At 43.0% G+C, this 23,928-nt stretch overlaps 3 protein-coding genes across 3 annotated transcripts; 2 read left to right on the top strand and 1 right to left on the bottom strand.

Annotated features, from left to right (window-relative positions):
• Positions 1-769: 769 nt before the first annotated feature.
• LOC109186938 (RING-H2 finger protein ATL38-like) lies at positions 770-3,796 on the top strand. Its single transcript, XM_019337135.1, has 3 exons — positions 770-1,435; positions 1,932-2,029; positions 3,146-3,796. Exons 1-3 carry the CDS (start codon positions 1,277-1,279, stop codon positions 3,585-3,587), a joined length of 699 nt encoding a protein of 232 aa, XP_019192680.1. The 5' UTR covers positions 770-1,276; the 3' UTR covers positions 3,588-3,796.
• A 4,175-nt stretch (positions 3,797-7,971) lies between these two features.
• On the bottom strand, positions 7,972-9,837 carry LOC109186114 (cytochrome P450 77A1-like). Its single transcript, XM_019336023.1, has one exon. The coding sequence runs from the start codon at positions 9,701-9,703 to the stop codon at positions 8,147-8,149; it is 1,557 nt and encodes a 518-aa protein (XP_019191568.1). The 5' UTR covers positions 9,704-9,837; the 3' UTR covers positions 7,972-8,146.
• Positions 9,838-22,559: 12,722 nt separating this feature from the next.
• On the top strand, positions 22,560-23,879 carry LOC109186178 (probable bifunctional TENA-E protein). The gene is made up of 3 exons (XM_019336103.1): positions 22,560-22,772; positions 23,222-23,368; positions 23,466-23,879. The coding sequence occupies exons 1-3, from the start codon at positions 22,608-22,610 to the stop codon at positions 23,859-23,861; spliced, it is 708 nt and encodes a 235-aa protein (XP_019191648.1). The 5' UTR covers positions 22,560-22,607; the 3' UTR covers positions 23,862-23,879.
• Positions 23,880-23,928: the final 49 nt, after the last annotated feature.

Here is a 23,928-nt window from a genome sequence, read left to right as displayed (position 1 = left end):
TGGTTCCAAAGTGAACGTGCAGGCATGAATTCATAATTTATGAATGTCCGTGATTTCGGACGGGAATGTGTAGGCATGGTTCCAAAGTGAATGTGCAGGCATCAATTCATAATTTATGAATATCCGAAATCATTGCTAACCTCAAATTAAAGTGAAACCGCGAAATGTGAAAATGAAGAAGAAAAGTCACGCAATTAATTAAGAAAAAAAAATAACGGTGTACTAACACCGTTGGAATCGTGTTCACCATTACGGTTCCATGGCATAACCATTGGATTTTAAATGGGTGGGCTTAAATTCTTTGGACTGAAAATAAAAGTATAGAACATATACTATTTTGTAAAGAATAATGAGTTTCCTCCATAATTAAGTAATAAAATCACCATTTTCCCTTTTATAAAAGTTGATGAAAGAAATTTGAGTTTGTGAATGGCCCTAAAACGTCACACCCAATTTGCGTAGAGTTTGGAAAGCTTCTCAGTTCTCAGATTATAGTCCTTTTCAATTCCTCCATTTTATTTAATCGCAACTCGCAAGAAAACGTTTCGAGATTGTCAAAGCTGAGGTTTTTCATTTTTGTATGCATCTGCATCGCCGTAGCCTGCAAGTTGAAACAAAACAATGGATTGTTTCCACCCAAACAAATCTAAAATAGTAAAATCTTTAAACAATTGCAAAGATTTTCCACGGTTCTCACCACTCTCCCCACTCACTCCCTGTCAGTATCCATACCCAGTAATAGATTAGAAAATTTTTCACTCTCTTTCTCTCTATTTATTTTTCATCTTCTCTCTCTCTCTCTCTCTCTCTCCCACACACACACACTCTTTCTCTACTGTCTCTTCCTCCACATGGGTATCTCAAAGAGTCTTGATTCCACCATGACTTGAGCATCATCTGTCACCATAATTGCCCTTAGCTTTTTCTTGATTCCAGATGCGTACTTGTCAGCTCCAAAGCATGCCTACATCTTTATACACACACATGCAGAGAGATATATAGAGAGAGAGAGGGAGAGATTCGATAAAGAATAGTAGCTCAAGAGTCTACTTCTAAAAGTTGAAAGCATAAGGGTTGGTGATTTTTTTTTTTTAAGAGCGTGAAAGTGACAAAATGCTGTCTTTAAGGATTCCGTTTACGTTTGTTCGGAGATTTTAGGGAGTGGGTCGAGAACAGAAATTGATGATAGCTCATGAGAAAGGCGAAAAATTGAAACTTTCTGGGAATTCCAATTCTTGGTTCTTTCTTTCGGTAAGGGCTTCTTGGGCGAGGGAAGATGATTTCTTCCGAGACGAATTTGGTGATGACAGTGATTGGGTTTGCAGTGAGTACCATGTTCATTGTCTTCGTCTGCACAAGACTAATCTGTGCACGGATTCAATTGAGCTCCACAAGGCGCTCTCTAGCCAGGGGTTCTGGATCTGACCTTAGCATTGTGAGCTCCCTATTCCTCTAATCATTTAGCTATATATGCAATGTTCATAGTTTCTCTGTTTGTAAATCCCCCAATTTCTTGCTCTATCTTTGATGCCTGTTGTTTTCAGTTTCAAATCTTTAACACAATGACTGAAGTTTCTTTTGATTTAGTACTTCGATTGGTCCCAGGTTGTTTTACTGTTAATTTGTTCTTGAAACTGCTCTGCAGGTATCTTAGTACTGTGTGGTTTTAGGTCAACAGATCTTATTCCCTCAGTTAAGGAAACCTAGCTATATTAGCTTGTATTTGTCTGGTGATGTCTGTGGGGAAAGTTATACCTTTTAGATCTCTGTTCTCCAAATTCTGTCCCTGAAAACAGATTAATTCTATGTTTCTTGGTTAGGAGTTACAATAAATCGAGAATAACTAGCTTTGTAGTCCTACGTAGGGTAGCTTCAGACTTTCAGATCGTGATTTGATGCGTTAAATGTTGCTCATTTTGACCGTTTCACAGTTAGAACGCGGGCTGCACGGTCTTGAACCTCTAGCTGTGAGCAAATTCCCGACTAAGAAGTATAGTGATGTGTTTTTCACCTCAGCCGAAGACACTCAGTAAGTATACATTTGTTTATAAGCTCGGTGTATTAGTAACTTTCTTGCTTAACTTTGTCATTTATGGATGATCGAGAGACTTGAGAGTTTGGATATTGTATCCTTAGGACTAATTATTTCTTTGATTAAGGAACTAGAAATAAATAAAGAAAGTACGGTACCAGCATATAGTGATGCGTGGATAGTGTTTGGTTGTCTTTTGCCTTTTTCGTTGAGACTGTTGTATGTCTAAAGTTTTAAAGTATTATTCTAAATATGTTGAACTGTACTTCCTTAGCCTTTAACAAATAAAATTGTGAAGTGCAAGTAGGCATAAGGGATTTGAATATGTGACGGAAGTACATCTGAAGTCAAACACCGAGAAAGAAGAACAAACATTATTTTTTTCTAAAAAAAAAAAATTATGAATATCTAATAGTGCATTAGAAAACGGTAATTAAGTGTTATGCAAACAGCGTTTTTGTATTTTCCTAATTGGATTTACACATTGAAGATTTGAAGGTACTAACAATATGATGTGTTCTTGTGTCCTCTTGCACTTGTCTGAACCGGTGATTTGATCTCCTTTAATAACGTTAGGTTGGTTAGCTTGGCTAAGATCTAGAGACGTGGGCCATATAGACCACATGGGGTGTGGGGGGGGGGGGGGGCACCAGGGAGCCACAAGGGGGGGGGGGGTTGCCTGTAGTGGCTTGGTGGGGTCCTTTAGAAATGAAGGTCCATAGAGGAACTGGAGGAGATGACCTTCTCTTTTCAGTTTTAGTTGAAAGTTTTGTAGGCCTATAATAGTAGAGCATTGAATATTTGAAGGTATTTCAAGATGTATTGGGCTTGTTCTCTTACTCACCTCTTATTTGATCCATTTAGAAAGTCCTTTTGTGTGCAAAACTATTCAAAGCCATGTGTATAGACAGAAGTCAGTACTAACCGTAAGCTCTTACTAGGATGCGGGGTGATGTGTGTTGAGCATATAGCCATTAATGTGCAATCCAACTATCAGCTTAAGCTTTTAGTTGAGATGGAGCACATGCTTCAATTTGGTATCAGAGCCAGACCAAAGGTCATGGGTATTTACTTGAGTGATGGAATTTTACATTTTACATTTTTACATCACAGATGCACAGTATGTCTCGGTGATTACCAGCAAGAAGATTCGTTGCGCATCCTGCCATTCTGCGGGCATTATTTTCACGCGACGTGTATCGACGTGTGGCTGCAGCAGCACTCCACTTGTCCAGTCTGTCGAATCTCCCTCCGCGAGGTCACCGAGAAAAAGCGGTTTATGATGCCACCGCTGTTCAGTTCAGCTGTCCGGTGTCACCATGCCATGGCATCCGTGAATGTTAATCCCCACCAGTGCATTCGTTCGTGGAATAGGCTCTCGTCAACGCCACCCGACAGATCAGGGTCGAACATCGCCTCGGACAATTGCCACCCGCCTTCGAGTGGTAGAACAGTAGCTGCTGCTGCAGAGTGTGATTCTGTCTCGGTTCAAGCTACTACTCCGGTGGCTAAAGGCTCGACCAATAAACAAACCGAGAGCCCATCAAACATCTGAATGGTTAGAACAATTGCTGGTTTTCTTGTCCTCGCTTTCTGTACATATCTCAGGGTGAATTCATGTGTATAAAGTGTTTTTTGTTCTTTTTCTTGACAGTTTTAGCAGTGACTTTTGTAGTTTTGTTAGTTCTGTTGTAAAATAGCTTTGGGTTATTCTTCAGCTACCAGCTATTTTGTGTGCCTCTCAGCACACATATTTGATGCCAATCATATCTGTTTCACTCTGCAGCAATGTATGTATATATTGCTTGTCTTGCTTGAACCATCTGAATCAAAGTACCTACTGATATGCCGTCAAAACGGGATTTGCTTGCCAGCCCGGCCCGCTCCCTACTTAGGTAGGGGGTGGGTTTCGAAAATAGGAGCCTGCCAAAGAACGGGCTTCCTGCCCCGCCTAGACCCGCGTTTTTCACCCGCCCGATTTTGCCAGCCCATGCTTGCCAACCCGGCTTGCTCCCTACTTAGGTAGGGGGTGGGTTTCGAAAATAGAAGCCTGCCAAAGAACGGGCTTCCTACCCCGCCTAGACCCGCGTTTTTCACCCGCCCGATTTTGCCAGCTCATGCTTGCCAACCCGGCCCGCTCCCTACTTAGGTAGGGGGTGGGTTTCGAAAATAGAAGCCTGCCAAAGAACAGGCTTCCTGCCCCGCCTAGACCCGCGTTTTTCACCCGCCCGATTTTGCCAGCCCATGCTTGCCAACCCGGCCCGCTCCCTACTTAAGTAGGGGTGGATTTCGAAAATAGAAGCCTGCCAAAGAACGGGCTTCCTGCCCGTCTAGACCCGCGTTTTTCACCTGCCCGATCCTGTCAGTCCATATTGACAACTCTACTGATATCCGATAATAAACGTTATTTGTACCAAATTGTTTCCATACCATCATTCGATACAATGGCACTGGCATTTTCCCCTTTCACCATCCCTCTGTTTCCTATCATTACAGTCGTCAAAATGCTCGTTCGACCAACTCGCCCCACCCTTTTTATAGGTAAGGGGTGAGTTCCGATTTTGGTGGCCCACAAAAGAGTATAGCTTGGCGGGCCGCAGCCTGGCCTGCCTATAATATATATATATATATATATATATATATATATATATATATATATATATATATATATATATATTGTTGAATATTTTAAAATTTAAATTGCTCCGTAGTAATATTTATTTAAATATTATTTATACATTTTATTATTGTTATAGTGTTGTATCATGTATGCACTGACAATCAATAAATAAAAAGTACATTATTTGAGTACTAAAAGTACATTATTTTATATAATATCAAATAATATATGTTATTTGAGTACTAAAAATATATTATTTTGTTTAATATATATTTAGTATACAAATAATATACTTTTAGTATATTAAAAATGTAGTTTTTTTTTTAATTTTTTATTTTTATGGTAAACATAATAATTTGCCACGGGAAAGTGGACTAGTAAAAGTCCTAAAGAAATTTAAGATTTAATTTGAATGAGGGTAATAATGAAATTAAAATATTATTCTTTATATGTTATAATGATATATTAGTATATTAGATTAGGAAAATGCTTCTTAATCCTCTTTAACAAAGTTTCTCATATTTCTCTTTTTGATGTAGCTCTCAATTATTGGGTGACCATGAATTTGCTAATCAATCACTAATTAAAAATATAAAATTAAACCAATTAAATGATGTCAAGTTAAGAGGAAAAAAATTATAAATAAAAAAAAAGAGGTATATAGCATTACTCATTACAATATTACTAGGTGGAGAATAAAGACAATAGTTATGCTGTGCAACCGAATGTACCATGCACATGGTGCATACAGTTCAAAACGACGTCGTTTTGATTAAAAACGCGCGTCCCACTTAAAAAAAAAAAATCAGGTTCAACTCTCAGCAATAACATTATTGTGGATATATAGTTATGAAATTGTGGTTATATAGTTATGAATTTATGGATATTTAGTTCATTCATTGTGGATATTTAGTTCAATCATATATTGTGGATATTTAGTTCATTCATTGTGGATTTTTACTTCATTCATTCATTCATTGTGAATTTTTACTTCATTCATTCATTCATTGTGGATTTTTACTTCATTCATTCACTGTGGATATATAGTTATGAAATTGTGGATATATAGTTATGAAATTGTGGTTATATAGTTATGAATTTATGGATATTTAGTTCATTCATTGTGGATATTTAGTTCAATCATATATTGTGGATATTTAGTTCAATCATATATTGTGGATATTTAGTTCATTCATTGTGGATTTTTACTTCATTCATTCATTCATTGTGGATTTTTACTTCATTCATTCACTCTGGATATATAGTTATGAAATTGTGGATATATAGTTATGAAATTGTGGTTATATAGTTATGAATTTCTGGATATATAAAAATGCTATTGCCGGGAATCGAACCTGATTTCTTCTTTAAGTGGGACGCGCGTTTTTTTAATCAAAACGGCGTCGTTTTGCAACCGTATGCACCTTGCAAGGTGCATTCGGTTGCACAGCATAATTTGCGGAATAAAGACCCCCCCAAAAAAAGAAGTTATAATATATCCAATTTATCCACCAAAAAACAAAAAAGGACCTTGAATGGGTGAGGCGGGCCAATCAACTATAGGGCTGCTAAGTTGCAGGGCTAATAGACCCAGGCCATATTAATAACTCTGGCAAATTATTGTGTGGACCACGGTTCAAAACAATGTTGTTTTGATATTAAAATTTTATTTTTTCTGCGCTTATGTTAGAAATAATGAACATTCTGAAATAAGATAATGTATTTTATGAATTAGAATAATGTATTTTATATGTGTTAAAATAATAAATTTTTCGGGGTAAAATAATACGGACTATATTTTATGAATTACTCCGTATAATAATATACTTTATGTGTTTTTGGACCGTGGTCTACCCAATTGTGTAAACTATGGTTCACACAATAATGATTGAACAAGTATTCTCTACCTATCGCATGCTTTGCTCAAATCTATACCAATAAAACTGTTTCCCGATCGAGCACTAAACTGGTGTTTAATGTTTTTATGGAATGAAAAGAGCAGGGTGTTCTTGGTTGCCATGTTGTGGGGCATAGAACTAGAATCTGTTATGTCATTAGCAATGTCACGTTGAGGCTTTGATAACAGCTAACCACCTACAGAAGACTAATTTAATGCCCAACTGCAAAGGACAACATTAAAGATTCATGTGCTCTTTTTCCCTCCACACCACTGCAAATTTGTGGCTACGAACAAGTGTTCAACATGCACCAACTAGATAGGTAATTAATGTGTTGAAAGCATAGTGCATTTGTGAATGAAATTCAACCAATTACAACACAACTGTTAATGGCACCAGGTTGTTAATACAATTGTAAAGTGCACGGAATTGTTAATACAATTGTATAGTTAGTTGAATAGTCTAATTATAATTAAAGTTTTAGTTTTATTTTAAAAAGATCGTACGTGTTGAGTGTATCTACATAAAGATGTCAATTTGGTCAATCCATTCTGGTTCGAGATAATTTTCTTAGGACATTGGGCTTATGGATATGAGTTAATTGACCTGATTTTTTTTTTTATAAAATTATCAACATTAAAAAAAAAAAAAAAAAACAAACAAACCTGGAAACTTTAGATCATCGTGCTTATTGGTCCGCCTTCATTGTCTTTCATTCTCCGCTTTGCACGATTATTTCTCTTTTACTTTGTTTTACTGGCATAATTTTATTTATTTATTTATTATTATTATTTTTTTGTCGTTTCTGTGTTTTTCCTCTCGTTGTTTTGACGAGTTCTTTCTCATAAAGCGTGAAACGATAAAACTGGCCATAGCGTATGTGAATGTCATCTTGGGTGACAAACATGACAATGAAAAAGAGACTCCTCTAAACTATTATATGCAGTTCAACTCGATGGAGATATTGTCAATGGAAATAGATACTCCGGTCATCCGGTGGCGTGCAGGACTATTCAACCACTGTTAGTCTTGTGTACGTTTGACCAAATCATTAAAGAAGTTTTAAGTTCCTCCAAAGAATTCACCTTCAAATTAAATAAATTTGTGAAACAGACTGCGAATTAAGTTTTCTTTAAAATTGCTACGGAAGTTGTTTCTATGTCAAACTATAAAGAATATTTAACCATTCCATCCATCTTTATTTTAAATGTTTCACCCTATAATTAATGAATTAGCTTCTTTATTTTAAAAAACAAAAAAAAAAACAAAAAAAAAAAAACTTTTGCATGCATTCCAGATAGACGCAAATTAGTTTCAAATTTAACATGACAAGTTAAATATATTTTTAAAAAAAAATTGAAAACACATTTAGAAAATTTAATTACAAAAATGCGAAAACAATTGACTCTCCAAAATAGCAATGGATATGAACTTCACAAGATCAATCCATAAATCATCATCACCATTCATCATAGGAAATATAACAAACGACAAGGAAATCCCAGAATGCCCCCAACAAGAAAACAATGAAAGACATAAGAAATTGTGTTCCTTAATTATGATTAATTAATATAATCTTTCACACCCTAATCACCATTACTTACACCCCCTGGGAGTGGCCTTGGCCCTGAGAGGATTCTTCATCACCACAGTGAACTCAAACTTGTCACTAAGATCCACTTTGCTGTTTTCCGGGTAAACGGACCACCCGAATTCCTGAACCATCCGGGCCAGCATCAAGTTCACGTGCACCGTCGCCATCCCCAGCCCCGGGCAAATCCTCCGCCCCACGCCGAAAGGCATCATCTTCACGGCGGTGACGCCGGTGATATCGGCGTCCTCTCCGCCGGAGAGGAATCGATCCGGGTCGAACTTCTCCGGGTCGGACCACAGTGTCGGGTCATCCGAAATCGCCGGCAGGAAAAACTCGACGCCGCAATCCATGGGAATGTCGTAGCCGCCTAACTTTGTCGGCTGCGTGACTGCATGCGTCAGCGCGAAGAACGTGGGAGGGTGTTTCCGTAAAAGCTCCTTTACGACGGCGTTTAAGTACGGCATTTTATCGGTGTCCTTCTCGTCAACTTTCCGGTCTCCGACCACGCTTTTGATTTCCTCGTACAGCTTCGACTGTATCCCAGGATTCTCTATCAACCTCGCTATGGCCCACTCGATGGCCGTCGCCGTCGTGTCGGTGCCGCCGTTAAGGAACTCGGAGACGAGCGTCACGAGCTCCGCGTTCGTCGGGGAAGATTTTCTGCCTTCGACGGTGAGGTCGAAAAGAGTGTCCAGGTAGGAAAACGTCGCCGCCGACTTGTCGGAGCCGGGGTTTTCCAGTGCCCGGCGGCGTCTCTCGATCAACGGCACAATCGTTTCGATTTGTTGCTTCCTCACCTCCAAAACCCGTTTTCTCTGTTTCGAGAAAAACGGGCTGAGAATCGGGAGAAAATCATCAACCCTAGGATCGAGAACAATCAAGACAGCCTTCATCATTTGATCGACGGAATCTATGGTTTCCTCGTCCATCTCGACGCCGAAACACATGGATAGCAGAATGCAGAAAACCGCGAACCGGGCGTTTCTCAACACCCAAACCGCGCCGTCATTAGCCTTGGCCTCGTTCCCAATCCTTTCAATCAGTCTATCCATGGCGGCGCTTCTAGCGCTCTGGAACTCCTTCAACCGGGTCGAGCTAAGCATGTTCTGAACCATGTTCTTCCTCAGGGACCGCCACACCGGGCCGTAAATCGCCGCGTTCACGGAGAACTTATTGCTACTGAAAATGGTTCGGGTCGGGTTTTCCCTCGGCCGGCTGGCGAAAATCTGGCCTTTCACGATGAGAGCCTCATGGGCTAAATCCGCACTAGTGATTATAACCATCGTCCTTGTTCCCATTCTGAGAGTGAAAATGGGGCCATATTTCGGCTTCAGATCTCTCACGTACTGCAAAAACGTCTTGCCAGATCGAGCCACCTGGAACAGGTTGCCAACGACCGGCCAGCCCGGCGGGCCGGGAGGCAAGTTGGGCTTATTCTTGGACTTTGATTTTCTGGAAAGCAAGAAGATCAAGCCGGAAAGCAAGAAAGCCAAGGAGGTGAAAATGAGATGATAGTAAGGGGAAAGAGAAGACGACATTGCAGAGACTGAATCCATCATTTTTGTTTTGATCGGATAAAGGAAAAGGGGGGAGAGGGAGAGAGAATGGTGATAGGGGAAAAGAGCAATGGGGAGGGAGTATAAGAATAATGGGATGCATGAAATTACTGGTGAGGATCAATTAAATGTTTGTGTATGTGACCGCGAGGCTAAGAAGATAGTAACATGCATGGTGGTTGGTGGCATAGGTAATTAATAAGGTCCATCTAGTCATCTACTCACCCAAACTCAATTCATTGTTCCAAAAAATTGAATCACCAATCTCAATGGTTTCTACGCCCTAACCTGACAGAACATCTGAAAAAATATAAATTATGGTAACTTAGCTGAACACAGAGTTTAGACATTTATTTACTGTCCACAAGGAACCAGCTGGAAACCCCTCACTTTTAGAGGTTACTCCCTTATTGTCGCTAGATGGTGAGACTCGATCCTGAATCATTGTTCCCAAACTTCACTCGTGTGACCAACTGAGCTCCCCATGCGGGCAAAGAGTGGTCCAGTGGGTGAATCATGACTATCAAAATATTATGAGTTAGATTCTTATCAATATTGAATCTTCCTAGTGCAGTTAATTAAGTGGTAGCAGAATTTACTTAATGTATACTATTGGATAGTGGCTACTATGTCAAGAAACTAAGGCATGTTTGATATAACTTATGAATTCAAGATGTATTTATATATATAATTGTTGACTTTAATAATGTAAATTAGATTAAGGGTAGGGATTTATATTCACAGTTTCACACTATGTCAAGAGAGTGACTTGATGGTTTTCTTGACATGTTGAATTCAAGTTCGATCTCTAGAAAGTTTACAACACAGTACAATTATATTATAAATAACAACAACACAATAATGTAAAGATCAGAATAACAACTAGCTAGTGATTGTTAATAGTATGTGCTAATAAAGTTTTACTAAAGATAACGTTTGTAAAGTATATGGGGCTATTATATATTATTGGATTTATAGACCAAAATAGATTGAATTATGACCTAATAATTAAGTTATTTAACAACTCCTCATTTACAAACTATAAATTCCAAAACCTACCCAACCCAACAATTAACCATTGTATCCAAATAGAGCCTTTGATCGAGTTACCAATGTTAGATAATAATATTAAGGCTAAAATAAACTATAGTAAACGAGTAACCTGCCTCGTTACAGCGAAAGTTTTAGGATCGCCTGAATATCCCCAGCCATAGTCGTTGGTATTGCCACGAGATGGTAAACCTGCAGAATAAATGTTAGTATTTTGTCTATCACTTCTCTCGCGAATATTCGATGGTGCGTGTATATCGAACACGGGAGCTGTGGGAGGACTATTTTGCTTAGAAGCCTACATGCCATCAATGTAGGCAGATATTCAGTTGACTAAATATCCTGAGTTGCCTAACAGATTAAGTCACTAACTCTTCCACTTGCACCACAACCACCCAATAATACAATATATTATAATATATTGTATTTAGGGAAAATACTTACAACCAAATGTCCTAACTATGTAGCATGAAAACAGAAAAATGAAAAACAAAAATTTCAAAAAATATAAGAAATGAAATGTGGCAAACATGTTTAAATATAAAAATTAAAAAATAGGGGTGTATTTATAAATATTTTTAATATGCATAAATATTAATTATTTTATAAAAAAATATTACACTATAAATAAAAGTAGTGAACCAAATCACAAATAAATACAGAATAGTTAAATATTAAATATTATATACCAATTACTAAAAAGTCAATTTAAAAAAAAAATACAATGCCTTCGGAAACATGTTTCAAAATTTTTGGTTTGGCGAAACTTTTTACAAATTTTGGGTGAGAAACACTTTTTTGACCTAGGAAACAAGTTTCTGAATTTTTAATTAATTTAAAAATAACTTGAAACTTTTTCATAAACTTTTTATTATTTAAGAAACGACACATAAATTAATGTTTCTTATTTATAATTGCTAATTGTCAAACAAGCTAGACTGACTTATATCTTGTTGACATGTAAATAGTGAGAATGAAAATAATTCATAGTTAATTAATAAATATAAAATATTTTAATTCTCATCACAAATTAGATATCATTTTGTACAGTACAAATTATTGATAATTTTTCATAAATAATAGTATTAGTTATTAGGGTTCCTTAAGTAAGGGTTTGCAGGCATGTGATCCTTGTGAATGGAGAGCTCCTTATATATGTATCAAACGTATAATATATATTATGAGTTTGACCCACTATACCATATATTAGATGTATCTCAAAAGATGATTTTTGTTTTTTTTTTTTTTTTTTTTTTTTAATTTTTAATTTTTATTGTATTGAATATACATTTATAGAAATTATGACGTACGTCTTCATCGCAATATTAGGCCAGGCCCCTCTGATCTGTCTTTGGTTCTCTTGATTTCAATGTAGCCACTATGTAATTAAGGTATGGGTACGAGTTACGTACTACATATGTTAGGTTGGATTAGGTAAAAAGTATAATTAATTAGGGTCTTGAATTGGAAATTTGAATACATAGTTAATGAGCTTACAAAGTTAGCTGTCTTTATGTACATAAAAATAATGTTATAAGTAAATAAAAATAATACGGCAATACATGAAATGTTACTAACAATAGTAAATCTATGTACTTAAAGTGCTAACTTTTATGAACTAAATTTATATAATATCTAAATTAATGACTTTATATACCTATATAATATTTTAAAATTTTGAAAAAAAATATTAATATGGATATCATTTAAAAGATCTCAATTAGAGTTTTTTAATGATATTTTTATACATTAATTGAAATTTATGGACCGAGAGATCCACGACGCTGCTGTCAAATAATGATGGTTAACTTAATCATTATGCGAGTTCAAACGTTGGTCTCCTCCTAATTTTTTTTTTTTTTTTTTTAAATATGACATTTGGTATCCTCACTAGTATGACTAATCATAATAGAGCATGCCATTTACTTATAAGGTTTGAACATTCGTGTTACTCGACAAAAAGAATATGTTAATTTTTACTTGAGAGATTAGATGTGTGTAGAACAATCGTTATGCCATGGAACTGTGTTCACCATTCATGGTGAACACGGTTCCAACGGTGTTAGTACACCGTTATCTTTTTTTTTTTTTTTTCTTAATTAATTGCGTGACTTTTCTTCTTCATTTTCACATTTCGCGGTTTCACTTTAATTTGAGGTGAGCAATGATTTCGGACATTCATAAATTATGAATTCATGCTTGCATATTCACTTTGGAACCATGCCTACACATTCCCGTCCGAAATCACGGACATTCATAAATTATGAATCCATGCCTGCACATTTACTTTGAAACCATGCCTACACTTTCACTTTGGAACCATGAGATTATGAATTTTCTGTTATAAGATTATGAATTTTCAGTTATGAGATTATGAATTTTCAGTTATGAGATTATGAATTTTCTGTTATGAGATTATGAATTTTCTGTTATGAGATTATGAATTTTCTGTTATGAAATTATGAATTTACATTACATTCATAATCTCATAACAGAAAATTCATAATTTAATAAATATTTTACTTTTATGCGATGGTAGGGAATATCCCGACCGACATAGCTCCACCACGACCGAGGAGTCTTTGTCTCTTTCTCCTTGTCTCTGCAGGTAACAGGTCGGGCTCCTTGAGAAGAACCCGGTCGGGAACCGACCGGGAGCTGCCCGAGCGATGGTGTCAGCCCCGAGCGGTAGTCCTTCGGCGAGAGAGCTGACTAAAGACACGTGGCGGCTCTTTACATCGACAGGCAGGGCACCCAGGAGGATGGCACGTGGTGGCTACGTGGAAGACATGCCGAGCGGCTGGGATCTTGTCCCCGGCGCAGCGGCTATAAATACCCACAGTAGTTACAGTGTAGGGGGCTTTTGGACGATCGATAGGTTGTAACTAGAGACTCCCGACCGCAGTCAGTCGGTACTCAGAGCAACCAAGTAGATTGTACTTAGGAACTCTACCTTGATCAATAAAGACTTACCTGCTTTACTTGGTCTTGTGTTATTTATATTGCTTACGTAGAATTAGCAGTATCATTTTGGCGCCGTCTGTGGGGATCCGTGCAACAAGCCAACGTCTTGACGAGCACCCGATCACCATACCAATATGTATCCGTGGGCACACAACAACTTCGCCGACGACCAGGCGGATGCGGCGAGCTCCTCCGACCACTATGCTACCCAACAGCAGGGTCAGACGATGGACCTCAACCTCAACCTTTCACCACCGCATCCGTCAAATGCATACCCGGCCGCCCAGCAACCGGTAAATTACATACAACCGGGATACCCACCACCCGGTCTGCCATACCAGCAGCCGCCGATGATGTATCCCGCCCAGTATCCATACCCGGTCCCACCTCCACCGTATGGGTACTGGCCAGGCCAACCGATGTGCTACACCTCCCCGGTTGGTTATCCACCATATACGCCAGCTCATACAGCTCCAGCCGCCGCCCCTCCAGTACAACCGACCGCACAAGTAGAGCCGCAGCGTCAGTTCACTTCCCGGGCTCGACGCTCGGCTCATTCGCGGTTGGGGTCGGGGGGTGCTGATGCGATGGAGGCACCAGCTCAGGCCGTTCAAGCGGAAGACCCTGAAGAGGTTGCCCGAGCGGTAGCTTTTGATCGTCTTCGACCAGAGATGCGCCAGCGTTTGGGACCCCAAGACCCGAACCGCGGGTAGGAGGACGTGCAAATGCAGGAAGCTAGCCACGAGGCTTCATCCGGGTATAGCGGGTCGAGGTCTCACCGACGGCGACGCGCTCGGGATACCGCCCAAGCCGTTCAAGCCGCCGAGCTCAACGAAACCCGAGGATTGCTCTACAACCTCCAGGCTAAAGTTGCGCAGCTCAGGAGTGCGTATCCTACAGCACCCCCGGCCGACCGATCGACCCTACACCAGACGCCTTTCACAGCAGCGGTAATGGCTCAGCCTTACCCGCTCGACTTAAAGGTCTCGGGAGAGAAGAGTTACGACGGTCGAACAGATCCGGAGGCCCACGTCAACGATTTTTTCAGCAACATGATGCTGAAGGGCGTTTCGGACGCCGTGATGTGCAGGGCTTTTTATTCGACCCTGACCGGTCGGGCAGCGGAGTGGTTTCGAACCCTGCCACCCGGGTCGATCGACAAGTTTGAGACCCTGGCGATCAAGTTTGTACGGAAGTTTATTACTTCCAAAGTGGTGAGGAAGTCTTACATGTACCTCGAGAAGGCCAAGCAGTTGGAAGGGGAAAGCTTGACCGACTTCCTTATCAAGTGGAAAGCGGCGGTCGGAGAGGTCGAACCCATGGATGATGCGACCGCCACCCACATGCTCCATATCTCCCTTCGGGCGGGGTATCTATACCAGGATTTCATCCTCCACCCCCCGACCACGTATGAGGAGGCCCTCCGAAGGGTCACGGATTACGCCAATGCTGGTGAGGCGAATGCCGTGAAACGTTCACAAGAGGTCGGGTCTTCGTCCCGTAAACCGGCCGGCCGGGCGGAACATCGATCGGCAGACGATCATCCCCGATCCCGCACCAGGCCTGGTGAGTTTACGGCCTTAAACCGATCTGCAGCGGAGGCCATGCAGTATGCCCAATCCTGCAACCTCATCAAACTCCCCCATCCCGATCGAGACGGCCCTGATAAGAGTAAGCACTGTGCTTACCATCGATGCACCGGGCATGATACCGAGGAGTGTACCCACTTGCGCCAATTGTTGGAAGATTTGCTCAATTTGGGAAAATTGGACAAGTGCGTGGGGAAGAGAGAGGAAAGCAAGAGGAATACCGATCGGAGGGATCACAGGCGATCTCATCACCGCTCCGATCGGTCGGGTCAGGACCGAAGAGACGATCGAAGGGACGATCGTCATGAAGACCGACGGGACCCTGATCCCCCGACCAGCAGTCGCCCGGTCGGCAAGCCCACCATCCATGTCATATTTGGTGGCCTAGAAGACGCTTCCCAGCCGAGGACGAATTGCCCGGTTGCGATCGTGGATTCCCGAGAGACCGGGAAAAGACAAAAAATGGAGCCCATAACCTTCACCCTTGAGGACCAACCTAGCAGCAGCGACCACGGCATGGAGGCGCTGGTGGTCACGATCGATGTCAAGGGGACGGATGTCCAAAGGGTTATGGTGGACACGGGCAGCAGTGTGAACGTCCTTTACTTGGACGTCTTCGAGAAGCTGGGCCTCGACAGGAAGGAGCTGACTCCGGTCGGTGTACCACTGTCGGGATTTACCGGGGCCTTGATCTACCCCGAGGGAAAGATAACGCTCCCCGTAGAGATCGGCACGCCTCCAAAGTCGATCAAGACGGAGCTGGAGTTTGTTGTGGTCAACCTCCATTGTGTCCACAACATAATCTTGGGCCGACCCGCCATCATGAAGATCGGGGGGATAATTTCCATGCCCCATCTCTGCATGAAATTTCCCACCCCCAATGGGGTCGGTGTGGTCCGTGGCGATGTCCAGTCCGCCCGGAAGTGCTACACTCGAGCGGTCAATAGACGTGACTCCGGTCCGTCTTCCCGGGTGAACACCATAGCCAAGGAAGAGGCTAAGGAACGGAAGGAGCAGCCTGAGCCCTCCGAAGAGATTGAAGAAGTTCCCCTGTCCGAGGACCGCCCGGACAGGAAGGTCAAGATTGGCCGAGCCCTCACTCCCGAGCTCCGAGCGGAAGTTCTGGCCGTACTCCGGGAATACGCTGATATCTTTGCATGGGGGCCCGAAGACATGCCCGGGATCGATCGGTCGGTCATCTATCACAAGCTAGCCGTCGATCCCGCAGCCAAGCCGGTCGTGCAGAAGACACGACACCTATCTTCCGATCGCCGCGAGTTTGTCAGAGAGGAGGTCAAGAAAATGGCAGCGATCGAGCACATCCGCCCGGTTATTTATCCCGAGTGGGTGGCAAACATTGTTCTAGTTCCAAAGCCCCCAGCTTGGAGGATGTGCATAGATTTCACGGACCTCAACAAGGCCTGTCCGCTCGACCCGTATCCATTACCGAGCATACACCAGATGGTCGACGAGACGGCCGGGGCCGAGTTGATGAGCTTCATGGATGCCTTCAAGGGATATCACCAAATAATGATGCACCATGAAGACGAGAGCAAGACAGCCTTCGTAACCCCGGACGGGTTGTATTGCTACCGAGTAATGCCGTTCGGCCTCCGGAATGCAGGAGCGACCTATCAGAGAATGATCAATATGCTCTTTGCCGATCTATTGGGCCGAACGATGGAGGCCTACATTGACGACATGCTGGTCAAGAGTCGTGACCGATCCGACCACACTCGGGACCTCCGGGAGTGCTTCCAGATCATGAGGAAGTACCAGTTACGGCTGAACCCGACCAAGTGCACATTCGCGGTTCAGACCGGCAAGTTCCTCGGCTACATGATGACCAAGAGAGGGATTGAGCCCAACCCGGCCAAAGTTAAAGCGATTCTGGACATGCAACCACCTTCTACCGTTCGGGAGGTTCAGCAATTGACCGGTCGATTGGCAGCCCTTAGCCGGTTCCTTTCCAAGTTAGCCGAGCGCGCTCTACCTTTCTTCAAGGTATTGCGAAAAGTTAATGGGTTCGTCTAGGACGAAGAGTGTCGAGCAGCTTTTGACGAGTTGAAGGAGTACCTCATGTCACCTATTGTGCTCTCAAACCCCGAGCTCGGAGAAGAGCTAGACGTGTACCTCGCCGTCTCCGATCGTGCAGTAAGCGCAGTATTGTGCCGAACCGATCCGGAAGGGGTCCAGCGACCGGTGTACTATGTAAGCCACGCGCTACATGGTCCCGAGCTCCGGTACTCCCGGTTAGAGAAGGTCGTCTATGCCTTGTATATAGCCGCGCAGAAGTTAGCTCCCTATTTCCAAGGTCGAGCGATCCGCGTTTTGACCGATCAGCCGATCGGACCAGTCCTCCGAACCGCTTCATCATCAGGCCGCCTAGTTAAGTGGGCGTTAATGCTGACCCAGTACGCGATCGAATACCGACCGAGACCAGCAATCAAAGGTCAGGCTCTGGCAGATTTCTTGGTCGAGTGTACCGCCCGGGATACCCGACCCCCCGAGGTTGAGGATCCCGAGGCCGAGTGGTGGTCGCTAGCTACTGACGGATCAAGTAGCAAGAAAGGAGCAGGAGGAGGAGTGGTAGTCACGAGCCCAGAAGGATTCAAAGTCTATTTTGCTCTTATGTACCAGTTCCACCCGACCAACAACGAAGCCGAGTACGAAGCGTTCGTTAATGGCTTGCAGTGCGCTCGGGACTTGGGGGCTGAATACATCCGAGCCCAAACAGATTCTGCGCTCGTGGTCGGGCAAGTTCTCGGAGATTATGAGGTTAACGGAGAACGTCTACAACTATACCGAGACCTCGCCATGGAAAAGCTCGCTCAGTTCCGGGGGTATACCGTCCGACATATACCCCGATTGGATAACGCCGATGCGGATATCTTGTCCAAATTGGCCCAAGACGCCCCGGAACACATGTCGAAGATAGCTCGGATCTTGGTGATCCCCAAGCACAGTATCCATCGCCTGCCGGTCAATCCAATCCAACCGGTGGAAGATAGCTGGATCGCCGATCTGAAGGAATACCTCGAGCACGGTCGACTTCCAGACGACCCGCAGCGTGCTCGAAAAGCCAAGTTGAGAGCCCCGAGGTTCCAAGTCGTGAACGGTCGTCTCTATCGGCGATCGTATGGAGGCCCCCTTATGCGTTGCTTGACCGCATTCGAGGCCGAATTAGTCATGAAGGAGCTGCACTCGGGAATCTGCTCCTCACATCAGGGAGGTCGATCCCTGGCCCGTCGTATCATGCTGGTCGGGTACTATTGGCCGTCCCTCCAGCTAGACTGTGAAAAGTTAGCTCGGGAATGTGAGACGTGCCAACTGTACGCCCGGATGCCTGGACGACCGGCAACCTTCTACCAGCCAGTCACGACCGCAATTCCTTTCGCTAGGTGGGGGGTAGACATCTTGGGCCCCTTTCCTCAGCTGTCCGGTCGGAGAAGGTTCGTAATCGTCGCCGTTGATTACTTCTCCAAGTGGATAGAAGCCGAGCCCTTAGCCACGATCACATCTCAGCAGTGTGCTCGGTTCCTTTGGCGCAATGTCGTTTCCCGTTTTGGCGTGCCCGTACATCTCATCAGCGATAACGGTCGCCAATTTGTGAGCCAATATTTTCAGAATTTCTTGGCCACGATCGGGACGACTCATGTCCGGTCGTCTGTCGCTTACCCGCAGGGAAATGGACAAGTGGAAAATGCTAACCGGACGATATTGGAAGGTCTTGAAAAGAAGTTACACTCGGCCGGTCGTAGTTGGGCCGATGAGTTGCCATATGTCTTATGGACTTATCGGACGACCCCGAGGGAAGCTACTTTGGAGACCCCTTTCGCCCTGGTTTACGGAGCTGAAGCCCGGCTCCCGATCGAGGCTTGGATCCCGACCGATCGAGAGAGAACCTACAACGCGGAGGACAATGAACACGCCATGGCTGTGGATCTCGATGCGGTCGAAGAAAAAAGAGAGCTAGCCGCTCGGCGTATGGCCGAGTACCAGAAGCGCGTCAAGAGCTCGAAGGACGTTCGGGTCAACCCTCGCTATTTTCAAGTCGGAGATTACGTTTTACGACGAAGGGAGGCCAGTCAACCTTTAGAAGGGGGAAAGCTAGCTCAGAACTGGGAAGGGCCGTACATCATCAACGCCGTCATCCGGCCGGGAACATACCGACTAGAGACAACGACGGGTCGGCTAATAAAGGGGACTTGGAATTCCGAGCACCTCGTTCTTTTTAGGCATTAGCCTATTTTTTGTATTTTTAGACGAAGTGGGGGCTGGACCTGCGAGTTAGTCCCGGTCGTCATTTCTATGTAAATTTCATGGTTGTAAAAGTTTAATGTATATACGATCGATGATTGCCCGACCGATTGTATGCGGCGGCACGATCGGTTATTTTCTTTCACCCTCGTCATGAGCAGATCACTTCAACATTCAACCGATCGGGCGAAGTCTGTCGACCGGTCAAAATGCGCTCCACATAGGCGGACATTCAAGTCACGCCACCGATCGGGGAAGCCAGGAGCTCTCAGCATTATTCCCCGATCCGTCCAACTTCTGTCCACTATCGCACCCACTCGTGCCTCGTGCGCACAATAGTGTGGGGACTGGGATAAGGCCCGTCGCTCGGTTACATTCCGACCGTAGAGGCTTGAAAATTCTCGGTTACATTCCGACCGTAGAGGCTTGCTTGTTCTCGGCCCGTCGCTCGGTTACATTCCGACCGTAGAGGCTTGAAAATTTCTCGACAAAGGCCTGGAGATCGGGTAAACCCGATCGGGTGGCCAGTTTTGAAGTCGAAACATCGAACGCACGACCAGGCCATAAGGTCGTAAGGTCGGGCGTTGAGCGGATCGGGTGTCGCGAGACCGGGTCTAAAGGCCAAGTGGTCGGGTGACTATGATCGGTGTGCGAAAAATGAAAAGCAAGGAAATAAAAGACGAGCGGCACAAGATAGAGCAAAAATAAAATTTTATTAATCCATCAAAGGCGCCCGGTACAATTCGGGACCGGGCTCCCGGTTAAGGTCTTACAAAAAGAAGAAAAGAAGCCTAAATCTACTTCTTCGCCTCCTGAGCACTGGTGGTCGCCTCTTTCCCGCTCGAGGCAGCCGCCGACGAAGCCCCAGGCTCGGTTGCCCTGGCTTTCGGGGTCGGGGTAAAGGGTGAGGGACCGGGATCTGCCACGTCCGGGGGTAAGGCCGACAAGACCAGTTGGAGATCATCGGCGTCGAGGGCCTCCTCCAACCGCTTGCGGGTGCGTTCAAGCATTTTCTGCTTCCCGGCCGTAAAGGCCCATTTCCCGAATGAGAGCCTAAAGTAAAGAGGAGGGTTAAGAGCTTACCGATTGGAGGAAGATTGAAGTTCGAAGCTTGAAAATTGAAGTTCGCTTGTTCGACTGCCTTGCTAAGCTGCTCTGCTCGGGACTCTCTGAGGGTACCGACTGATGCGAAAGAGTGAGGAAAGTTCAAACGAGGGCCTCAAGGGCCTATTTATAGGAGGGCATTTAGGCGGGAAATGGGCCAACTTGCCTGACACGACCCGCGCTGAATCCGAGACGACGGATGGGATCGCCGAGGCCGGCGGAGGCCGACACGTGGCGTAGAAGGGAATGACAGCTGGCAGGTCGGCTTGGCGGCTGACGGTTGGGCTTCTTCATCCCGTCCCGTTTTTTCCCGACTGATCAAAAAGGCCCGGGCTGGGGGGCTCTTGGTAGGGAATATCCCGACCGACATAGCTCCACCACGACCGAGGAGTCTTTGTCTCTTTCTCCTTGTCTCTGCAGGTAACAGTTCGGGCTCCTTGAGAAGAACCCGGTCGGGAACCGACCGGGAGCTGCCCGAGCGATGGTGTCAGCCCCGAGCGGTAGTCCTTCGGCGAGAGAGCTGACTAAAGACACGTGGCGGCTCTTTACATCGACAGGCAGGGCACCCAGGAGGATGGCACGTGGTGGCTACGTGGAAGACATGCCGAGCGGCTGGGATCTTGTCCCCGGCGCAGCGGCTATAAATACCCACAGTAGTTACAGTGTAAGGGACTTTTGGACGATCGATAGGTTGTAACTAGAGACTCCCGACCGCAGTCAGTCGGTACTCAGAGCAACCAAGTAGATTGTACTTAGGAACTCTACCTTGATCAATAAAGACTTACCTGCTTTACTTGGTCTTGTGTTATTTATATTGCTTACGTAGAATTAGCAGTATCATGCGATTATGAATTTTCTGTTATGAGATTATGAATTTACATTACATTCATAATCTCATAACACAAAATTCATAATTTGATCAAACGCGCGTCGTTAACAGCACATTAGCTAATTTTTTTTTCACGTAAAAACGACGTCGTTTGGACTTGTGTTCACCATTCACGGTGAACACGTTTTCAGGGCATAATTTGCGTGTGTAGAGTGAGCAGGCTAGCCCAAAGCACAATCCAAGTCCAACCTATTTGGGTTGACCCAACAACTGGCCTAGTTGCTATAAGACTTGGATTAGGTCTAGTCCGGTCTATACTACGAACCAAACCAGGCCGGCCGAGTCTAGTGGATCGTGAATTTTTAGCATGATAAATTGATTAATAAAAAATTGATAAACTCGATTACCCGAATAGGTTAACATAAAATTTAGTGAGCTAGCATGATAACCAGACTCTCTCAAAGTTACAATGTGTCATAAGGGATGTGGAACAAAATATATATAACAGTTTGTATGCAAGCTCATTTTTAATTAAGTTTTTATTTATCTAAATTTTAATAAATATATTAATAAATTTATTACAAACTAAATTATTTTTATAATAATAAAAATAAAAAATTATTATAATTATCTAATAATAATAATAATAAATATAATAAGATCCAATATCGGTAAGGCAGTTAAAATGGAAATAAAAATTATGTTGGGTACTAATGTATATTGATAATTTATACATTTTAATTTATTCTTTGTACAATACTAAGACATTTTCAAAGTTACTATCTTTCTCTTTTTATTTTTTTATTTATGTACAAATTTTAATAACAAAATACCAAACAGGCCAGCCTTTAACGTGTGACGTTGCAGGCCGGGATGAAGCGGTAGCTGGATGCATCATCAGAAAACAATATACGTTGCATTAATATTGCATGCATATATGCAGCTCTGGAAAGTAGATATGGCGACACCTGGCCTGTTAGCATGTCGATCGACGCATATATATATATATATATATATATGTATGTATATATAATGGTTGGTACTCAGAGCTGAGCGAGCTGAGAGTTGAAGCAAATTAAATTGGGAGGAGAGAATTGAAAAAGAAAAGAAAATGGAGAGAAAAGTGGAAAATGTTGCAGAGAGCAAAAAGGGAATGGGAATGACGGAAACATGGATGAGGAAGCACGACTTGTTATTGATTGCAGCCACCCGCAACCCTTTCACCCAAGCCATCCGCGACGCCACTCTTCCCCTCTCTTCCTTCAACAATTGGCTTGTATTACTTCTAATTTTTCCCTCCATCAATTGTTTCATTTTGGTCAATATAATATTAATTGATTTAAACATATTTAGGCCATTGTTAGCTGTTAGCTGAATTAATTAGAGGGTATAACTAGTTAATAAGATTAGTTAATTGTAGAAATGTGTTTGGTAAATTAGCTGTTAGTCCTAATAGCTGTTTGGTATAATTTCTTTTCTCAAAAAGTTAATTGAAAAAATTGTTTTGAGTAGCTTTTTGAAGTTACAAAAAATTAATTAACTAAATATTTATATTGACTTTTTAATCAAATTAAACAGCTAATAGTTGTCAAATAAGTTAAAATTGACTTATAAACTAACTATTTTATCAAACAGGACCTTAATTTTTAAAATTGAGGAGCTAAAAATATTATTACGGAGTATTTTTGTATTGTATATATGATATTTGAATATATATTGTTGTAGGGACAAGAGTATTGGCTGGCAAAAAGAGCGTTTGTTCCTTTCCTATCCACTTTGTTGCAGAAAGCAAGACATGAATCAAACGACATAGTACAAGTGATTCAGACCGGAATCGGTTTACAAAATGACAAGATTTCATGGCTGGAACGAGTGAGTATTATATAACAATTCAAGATCGAGTGATGAGTTTTACTTTAATTTGATACTTAAATTTCTTCGTGATGATGGAATTGATCGAAACGTACAGGAAGCGGAGAAGCTCCATGTTTCCCTGGACAGTGTAGTGCCCTATCAGCCCACCATAGACTACTCCAAGCTACTGGAGAGTCTTACCGACGACGACTACACGGCGGCGCTGTCAATTCTCTGGGCTACACAAACTGTTTATCACCGCACCTTTGCTCACTGCTTATCTGAGGGTTCTAGGACGCCGGAGGAGATGAAAGAGGCGTGCCGGAAATGGGGCGGCGACGCCCAAGGCGACTACTGCCTTTCTCTTCAAAGAACAGCGGATGGTGCGCTGGAGAAGGCTCCCCGTGATGTGATTGTGAAGGCTGAGGTTACTCTGCTGGAGTTTCTTGAGATTTCTGTTCAGTTCTGGAATAATGTCGTCAACAAATGCATGCAACCAAACGCATTTTAGAATTTAGAATTTAGATGGATCACAAAGAGGTGTAACACTAACGTGTATCATATCGTCTATATAATAC

The sequence above is a fragment of the Ipomoea nil genome, unplaced genomic scaffold (assembly GCF_001879475.1).
Source record: "Ipomoea nil cultivar Tokyo-kokei standard unplaced genomic scaffold, Asagao_1.1 scaffold1407, whole genome shotgun sequence".
NCBI classification, from domain to species: domain Eukaryota; kingdom Viridiplantae; phylum Streptophyta; class Magnoliopsida; order Solanales; family Convolvulaceae; genus Ipomoea; species Ipomoea nil.
The sequence above is the reverse complement of the archived record's forward strand: the minus strand, read 5'-3'. Positions and strand labels throughout refer to the sequence as shown.